We start from the raw sequence: 8,575 nt of genomic DNA, 5'->3' as shown, positions 1-8,575 counted from the left end.
TCTCTGTCAATTGTGACTGAAGCTGACCAAATACCGCAAGAACAGATTAATTACGTAAGCCTTGAGTTCTTGGGAAACAAAATAATTATTAAATAAGCAGCAGTTTTAACAATTTTTAAAATTAGCAATAAACACTATCAAATAATAAATAAAAGCAAAAAAGCCAGGACCTAGTTTACATAAATATCTTCACTTCTTTACTTTGAAAATGAGAGCCTGTTAATCCCATTCTCTAGTTAATTAAGTGACATATTTAGAACATATTAGCTTACTTCATAACATTTAAAAAAAAGGAGAAACAACTAATGTAGATCTACATGAAAGTTCTTACTGTCCACTCAAATAGCAAATACCAGTTCTAGGTTACGTTCTGTACAAGACATTTTCCTTTTAATATGCTATGTCATTTATCATTTTGTGTAGTATGTTTTGCAATTCAGGTCTCACCTGCAACAGGAGAGGTATAAAGGTTTCTATCTCCAGAATCTGAGCAGACTCTTCCATTAAGATGTTGTCATACTGAGGAAGAAAAAGGACAAAGAGATGTCCATCAACCAAGTAATACAAGGGAATGTTGATATCCAGCACACCAAAAGAAAGCATCAATTAGTTGGTTTTCGAAGGTTAGGACAGTTACTGTGTAGGATTTTACCTTACAGGCAAAATATTACCAAAAAAATCAATGTCAGGATGAAATCCTACTACACTAAGGGCATAACTCTGTGTACCAATCAGGGCTTAAATCTAGAAGGAATCCATGACTGAACTACACGCTGTGCTTCCCACATGCTACAACCCAGTCATAACAGAAAAGCTTTCTGAAGTGGAGCAAACTGATTTGGTGTCTTTGCACTGAAGCAGGAAAGCAGTACTTCTGTGCTCCAATACAGTACGTTATCAGAGAAGAATAATACTGAAAGGATTATTGGCAGTGGGCTTCTGTTTTGGCTTTATCAGATAAAATTCTGTACTTAACTAATATGTATGGTTAACGCTGCACAGTGAAAATAGCATTGGATCACAGTTCTTCTTCCTTAATTTCTTAATTTTTTAGGTACGTAAAGTTATAAAGGCCATGGTTTATTTTTCCCAATCCTGCCTTTATTTTATTAGTCAATCATATCACTGCAGTCCATCATCTAATACGGCAAAACTAACTTTTCTGGTATGGACATGCACTATTAAGCAATTCTGTATATACAATAACTTAAAAGTGATCTCATCTTTTACTTACAGAAGTTAATTTTTTCTTCAGTAAAATTACTAATTGAAACATACTGGTAAAAAAAATGCAGCTCAGAATAATCCAGTAGCCTAGATTTAGGTCAGATAAAAAAAGTTTAGAAAAGGGCGGGGAGGGGGACCAAACTCAAAAAATAATTAGTGCAGTAACACTAGTATAATCATTACTTTGAAACCTAATTCAACCAAGTCATGTCGTTTCAGAGCAGCATGAGTACAAGTCATGGCAATGATTTTCGCTTCTTTCACCAACAGGTATTTGGATCTATCCAGGCCACTGCGAAGAAGTTCAAATGCTCTGAATTCCTATGGAGGAAAAAAGCAATTCTTTACATTCAGAATACAAAAAAAAAAAGAAGTATTGCTTATAAAATGTATTCACTCAAACTATCTGGGCATATTCTAAATATAATTAGGGAAGAAAGTTATGAAGGTATCTACTGTTAACAATCTCACCTGAATAATTCTTTTATGGTAAACCTGGAAACAACAATAAAAACACGAACCATTCTGCAAACGTAAATTTGCAGATAATTATCCAATTAATTCTGAGGAACCCTCTCAGAAGCCCCCAAAATTCTGATTTACTGCATCTTCTTGTTTCATACTTTACTCCATCATAACATCACATCAAACTCAGAATTAGAAAGATCAGTACAGTTAATATGACAAATGATACACAGATCACCTTCACCCTAACTTTTAAAAGCCTCTCATGCAATTCTGGGAAAAATGGAAGATAAATCTGTTCAGTTTAATTCTAGGTTCTCTGATTAAAGGCAATTCACTGTAAACACAAAGACCCTGTGAGGATCAGAGAAGCAGTGGTAGGCTCACCAATCACAGTAACCTAATCAATGAAAACGGACACACAGAACAGCTACTTCCTAAGATCAAAATAAAACAGATTAGACTCTTGTCCCTGCTGTGAACATTCTTATGTTACTCAAAGGTGGAAATTCTCACCTGAATGCCTTGCAAGCTAATGAAGCTGCCTAGAGGTATATATACCCCTTTCAGGATGTATGGCAAAGAATAATTCTGGAACTGTGTAAAGGTTTTTTATAGGATTAGTCAGATTCACTTACTTTTAATAGTTACACGTCTTACCTCAAGTTGCGTGAATATTTTCTTAACATGTCTAAAACATCCTTCTGCAATTTCCATATCTTCTTCATAGGATTTGCCTTTAAAAATTGGTTGAGGAGCATTTGCAAAATACTGATGAAAAGGAAAGAAACTGGAGACATCTGCAACATCCGGCAATTTTCCACCTTTAACTTTCACTTTGCTGATATACTCCTCCCAACGAGACATTACCTATGGCAAATACGAGTGTCATATCGACATGTTTTTAAATTATCAACTCATTGTCAAGATGTAATCTTGCACACATAGCATTAAATAAAAACCACAACTTCTGTAAAACTATATACAGCATACGCATTTGATCCTAAGTACCAGTCTACAAGATTGCATAAGCCACAGTAATTGCTAATGTAGGCCACATCACTGAAAAATACGTGTAAGAGAAATGAGGGATATACAATATACAGAAAATCACTGTTTAGTATACTAGGCATCCAATTCCACACTGGCATTTAATGCCATAAAAGTTCTCTAGCAGGACCAGCAAGTAGCTGCTCTGATGCTTGTCGAAAACGTAAAGCAACCCACAAATTCTCCTATCTGAAGGAGAAACTTCAGGCTAGAATCTTTTGTCAGGAGCCATGAAAACCAGCAATGCTAGCCTTTCAGCTGGTGAGTCATCAGGCAGGATTTAAAACAATAGCAATACAAGTAAGTAATGCTGCAATTATAGCTTTAGCTGCTATTGTATTTTGAACCACCAAATAAAATGAGGGGTTTTTTTTTTTTTAACTCAATTCTCAAAAATCCACTTCAATTTTTACGAAGTGTTTCATAACATATTGAGGTCATACAGTCTCTCTAGAAATTCTCCTTACTTGGTATAAGAAAAAGTGTCCAGCTGTTTCACAAGTATAAGAAACATCTCCTGGCACTCCAAGACTCTCTTGCAATCGCCCAACTTCTCGCAGAAGTTCAAGTCTTCGAGCCAGCACGTAATTAACTCTTCCATACCTATAAAATTAAATTAAGATTAAACACAATGTAATTTGTATTTAAATGTATTCAATTCAAAAAATTTTACCTAAGCATCACAGTAAGAGGTCACAAAAAACCCCCAAAATACCTCCCCACTATTCTCCCCCTCAATTACTACCTGGTTCCAAAACTCAAGAACTTGCTACATGCCAGCTACTTCTATCAGTTGAGCCCTAATAACTTACAAAGCCATGCCAGAGTCATTACTCTAAAAAAAGCTCCTTTTAACCTGTCACTTCCACAAAAGCTTCCTAAGTGTTAGTAAAACATTCTCATTATGCACCCGCAGAGCAGAAGAGCATTACTTCCAATGTGCTTGGTTAGGAACTCTGGTACACTGGGTGTTACACAAACACAAGCGAGTTGTACATGTCCATGGATCACCACAAATAGAACCTACACCTGAAGTTCCAAGCACAGGTGTGAAGAAAGGTCAACTTTCAAGTTCTCATTTGACTTACTACTCATAAAATATGCTTTCTGCACGGGAAAAAAACCTGACACAATCCTTCGTAATCACAACAGGCTCTATTGTTTTATTTAGAAGGGTAAGGGTGGTTAAAGCTGGAGATTTAATTTACTACGACACAACTGAATCCAATATTGTTCACAATTGGAAAAAACAAGTTCCTCAGGAACTATGACAGTTATCCTTGGAATACTAAAATCTAATCCATTATAATTACAAGTGACTGCAACCAGTTGGTGTTTTTTTTCCCCTTACACTTCCAACATCCTCTTATTTCTCACAACTCAAGTGATATGTCCTTTTATGTATTTGTTAACTGACACAAAAACTTTCTTTAGCTGGGATTCCCTTTGTGTTTAAGTGACAGTACCAGTTTCATCAGCCCCTCTCCACTTTATGTTTTCACACTCCGGGCCCCTCTTTGCTTGCCTGCAGAGGGAGCAAAGGAGGAACACTGAGCTCAGAAATTCCTTAGGCAGTATCAAGCCCCCTAAAACAGCCTGACACAGAAAAAAATATGAGCTCAGCAGCAACTTAAAAACAAACAAGAGGCATGTGGGAAATAAATTTCTCTTCCCACAGTTCTGAAGCCCACCTTTACATATACTCCTCAACCCTCATCCCTCCCAAACTACCAGAACCCAGAGGATTTGCAGTAATGCCCTGCAGGTCTGGAGTCAGCTTGAAAAATAACAAAAATAGAAAATGTAGAGTGTCTCAAATAAAACTTCCTTTAATGATGAGCACTACAGTACAAGGAATATACTAAACCATGGATAATGCTAAATAAATATCTGGGATGGCACCATTTCATGAAGGTTTTTGCTATCAAATTTCTAGAATAATTTGACTATGCCAAAGCATTCAAATTTAAAAAAAATTAAAAAATCACAAGTTACTTATTTTGCTAAATGAAACTCAAGTATGCATATGTGGGTAGATTCCTTAAAGAAAGTTAAAAGTAATGCTAAAATAATCCAGTACTGAGCAGTTCAGTTAGTTCCAGTGCACAACCATTTTACCCCTACTTACATTTACGAATGCATGTAATCCTGCTGAGTCAATTGGACTAACAGGTAACAAACACATAAATATTTATATGAACAGGCTCTTTATCTTTGTACTGATACAGAGTTGACAACTTTCCTTATGTATGTATTACTACAAAACGTGTCATTTACCCGTGAAATAAGTAACTTCACAGTTAAGCAATATTTTGAACAATTACAAGTAGAAAGTTTTCTTTCATGTTTATATTTATTAACGCAATATTCACCATGCCAGTAGACGTGGAATCATATTTGTACAAAAAGCCCTCGAACTGCAAAAACCTACTTTTATTATTCAATTCTCTGTCAGAAAACGGATAAATTCTGTGAAGTGTAAGTGGGCCTAGAGTATGTTGAACTACTTTTATTCAAGAGTTTGTGAACAAGCAACTGCCTGATTCTGCCTCTGGATTCTCAAGAGAGCACAGTTTCTCTACCAAGTAAGAACCAAAATTACTTATCCATGTATTGAAAGCAATTGCACTCTGTGTTACTGGGATTCAATAATAGGAGAAAGGTAAAACCTGTCAAGCACAGCTCCTTGCTCATTTTACAAGGGAGGTAGAATGGATTCAATGCATACTTGCATAAATATTGTAGCAAAATTGAGTTTATCACTAGCACCTCCTTCCTCACCTGCTGAAATCTTTCTCTGTCTCCAATTCCTCTTCTCCATGACCCAGACGCAGGAGGTGACGCTCATCAATGTCCAGCGCCATGATTTTTTCAAACAGCTGGTTCAAGGCCTAAAGATTGACAAGAACAGAAGAAAAGGCAGTTTTTAGAAGTTCAGAGGCTCTTGCAGGGGAAAACCGAAGAATTATTAGTAAGCCAGCTAGGAAATTATGCTTGGTTTTGTATAAATGGAAGCCAATACAAACATTAAGTTAATACTGAAACTAGAGCTCTTAATCTTGACAACAGGGAAATCAGCCTGCTAAAACTCTTGCACTTGCATACTCCATACAACAATTAAGTTTGTTTTTACAAATTTAAAATCATTTTAAAATTTGATTCTATCACCTGATTTAATTGATAAAGTTATGACTTTATAAAACTGTCTTAAGAAGCACAATTTGCAAGCATGTTTTAAGATGACTTGAAACTATTTAACTCCTACTGTACATTAGAAGAGTGGAAATCTTTAAGACTTTTATCATTATCTTTCTTATTTTATACATACTTGAGAATTAGCAGCTAGACTTCATCTCTTATGAAGAGGAAATAAGCAATTAGTTCAAGAGGCCTTCCCTTGGAAACATAAAGCACAGAGCAAGCAGTGTCAAGAAAGTTAATTAGCAAAAATCCGGCGCACATGCACCGAATATGCAGCTGCAAGAACTGTGCCGACACTTCTTCAAAATACTTCTAAATTTCTAACCCCAACCAGTTAAATATATTTAAAACCTTTGAAAAATAGTTCAGAAAAAAAATAAATCTTAAATTCACATTATGAAACTGGCAAAACTGCACACAAGCCAACTCAAGTTTTCATTAAGAGAGAACTGCAATCCCAAACCGACTGATCTCAACATCTGCTGTTCTTGATTTCAGTTACAGGAAAACTTCAGACATGACTTATACTTTACCTGATTAGAGTGGGTAACTATAAGAGTTCGTTGTTCTGGGAAATTATGATAAATATTGGATATTATCTGAACTGCTACATCAGTTTTTCCAGTACCAGGAGGACCCACAACCTAAAGTCAAACAAAAAATTGAACAAAAAAAAAAAATCAACACACAGTTTATCAGAATATTGCACAACACAGAAATATAGCCAGCTGAGAAAAAACAGAACAATCACACAAGATGCTGACATCACACATTAACAACAACAACAGCAAAAAACCGTTCTATTTTACACGCAACTGCTTGCTGGCTTCTGTGAACTTCAAGAACATGTACATGCACCGTGACAGATTTAGCCCAATACTAATGCAGAGTCCTGTCTAAGAGGAATAACAGCCCACCTCAGAGAAAAAGGGGTGTTGAGCCCCAGGAGAGGCTAAACACAGAGGAAATGGTGAAAAAAGCATCAAAACACACAATTGAAGAACAGGGTGAGGCTGATATAAAGAATGAGAAAGAGTCCATGCTTTTTATTTATTCAGAAACCTACAACTGATGATCCAGAAGCAATACTGATAGTTAATGTTTTTACAGGCTCAATTATACTAACATTCAAAAATTTACACTTGAGACATTTTAAAAAGTAATCAAGTATTATAAAGTATCTCAAAAGTAATTTGTTCAGCATTAAGAAGCACAAACAGCAGGTTTTATATATATCTACACATAAAAATCACACCAAAAAACCCTTCCAACACTGTTTAATAACCAAATTCAAAGCATCTATTACTGTGGCATATTCACAGCATTGAGGGGGGGAAAAAAAAAAAAAGCAGCTTTGATTTCTAAATAGACCTTAAAGTTGATATTCTATCAGCAACCAGAAAGTTTTGCTGTCTTCCAGTAGAAAACACTCCATACTCAAAAACAGTGTCAAGAATTCAAGTAACTTTTAAACATGTTTACAATGCTACTTATTTCAGCACTCTTAGCAGAATTATATGCCTTTTGTCCTTGCCTGACTGAAGGTTATTCTTTCCTTTGCCTTGCATCTTTTGTGTGCTGGCAATAGAATGTATAAGGAGTGGAAAACGAGAAGAGAAAGGGGAGGAGGAAGGGTGTGGTACCAATGAAGACCAATAGAAAAACCTAAAAATTAGCATTATTTCCTATATAGACCATGAATAAATTTAGAGTATCGGAGAAAAGTCATTTGAACATTCCACTGAATCACTACAAGCATAGACTTGTACTTAAAGTCTAACTGAGAGCGGCAAACTTTAAAGACCTTTGCAGAAATTCACTGATCAATAACGATTTTCATCCAAATCTACCGTTTTAGTTTGGTTTGTTAACTTCCTAGTTCTGGAAGTCAGTAGATGATAAAGAACTGCACATCACATTTCACAAGGCAGCAGAAAAATGCTCCCTGAAGGCAATTCGACGACTTTCACTTCCTTTAATGGAGTTAGATCAAACAAAAAAATGCTGCAAGTAATTTAAAACAGCCAAAAATGACAGACATGGCAAGTTTTACTGTCTAAAAGTAGCAATCCAACTACTGAGAAAGCAAATTCAATTGTTGTGGGAAGTCTTCAGCTATTGAAACACAGGACGCAGTTATGCAGAGATCAAATGCATTTCTGCATGATTTTCTGAAGATGGGAGGATGTTGAATTTTGTATGTCAATTTTTAATATTTTTAAACTACTAATAGAAGTGCCCTCAGCAAGGCTACCAAAATGGGCATTACTGGGATTTTGCTGAATGTAGCTAAAGTCAGAACCAAATAAATAAGCGTATAAAATCCTTAAAAATATTCTTACCATAGTCAGCCCAGGCTGCATTCCCGCACGTATAGCTTCAATCTGAGTATGGGTAAATTGAATAGTATTGCTGTAACAAAGCAAAACAAGAACAGAGAACTGATTGATTTTGCCAACAGTTTTGATAAATGCAACTTCTTTAACAAATTGGATTTAAATTAATTGGCTCTATGTTTTTCCAGAACTATATGCTTGCAAACTTTTTTATAAATTAAACCAACATTACAACTACATGCTTTATAGGCATAACAATCTTGCAGATTCTAAACCATGCAGTAAATCAAGTTGTC

At 35.6% G+C, this 8,575-nt stretch overlaps 1 protein-coding gene across 1 annotated transcript in view; it reads right to left on the bottom strand.

Annotated features, from left to right (window-relative positions):
• Positions 1-447: 447 nt before the first annotated feature.
• The window catches only part of AQR (aquarius intron-binding spliceosomal factor), a gene marked incomplete at both ends in the record, with an annotated part of 35,352 nt that continues 27,224 nt past the window's right edge, over positions 448-8,575 (bottom strand). Inside the window, 7 exons of the mRNA XM_009867574.1 lie at positions 448-519; positions 1,411-1,548; positions 2,353-2,562; positions 3,210-3,345; positions 5,524-5,633; positions 6,477-6,587; positions 8,286-8,355. Coding sequence (XP_009865876.1) covers positions 448-519; positions 1,411-1,548; positions 2,353-2,562; positions 3,210-3,345; positions 5,524-5,633; positions 6,477-6,587; positions 8,286-8,355 — 847 coding nt within the window. The remainder of the gene's footprint in view (positions 520-1,410; positions 1,549-2,352; positions 2,563-3,209; positions 3,346-5,523; positions 5,634-6,476; positions 6,588-8,285; positions 8,356-8,575) is intronic.

The sequence above is a fragment of the Apaloderma vittatum genome, unplaced genomic scaffold (genome assembly GCF_000703405.1).
Source record: "Apaloderma vittatum isolate BGI_N311 unplaced genomic scaffold, ASM70340v1 scaffold20634, whole genome shotgun sequence".
Taxonomy (NCBI): domain Eukaryota; kingdom Metazoa; phylum Chordata; class Aves; order Trogoniformes; family Trogonidae; genus Apaloderma; species Apaloderma vittatum.
Note: the sequence above shows the minus strand (reverse complement) of the source record. Positions and strands in the feature narration are given on the sequence as shown.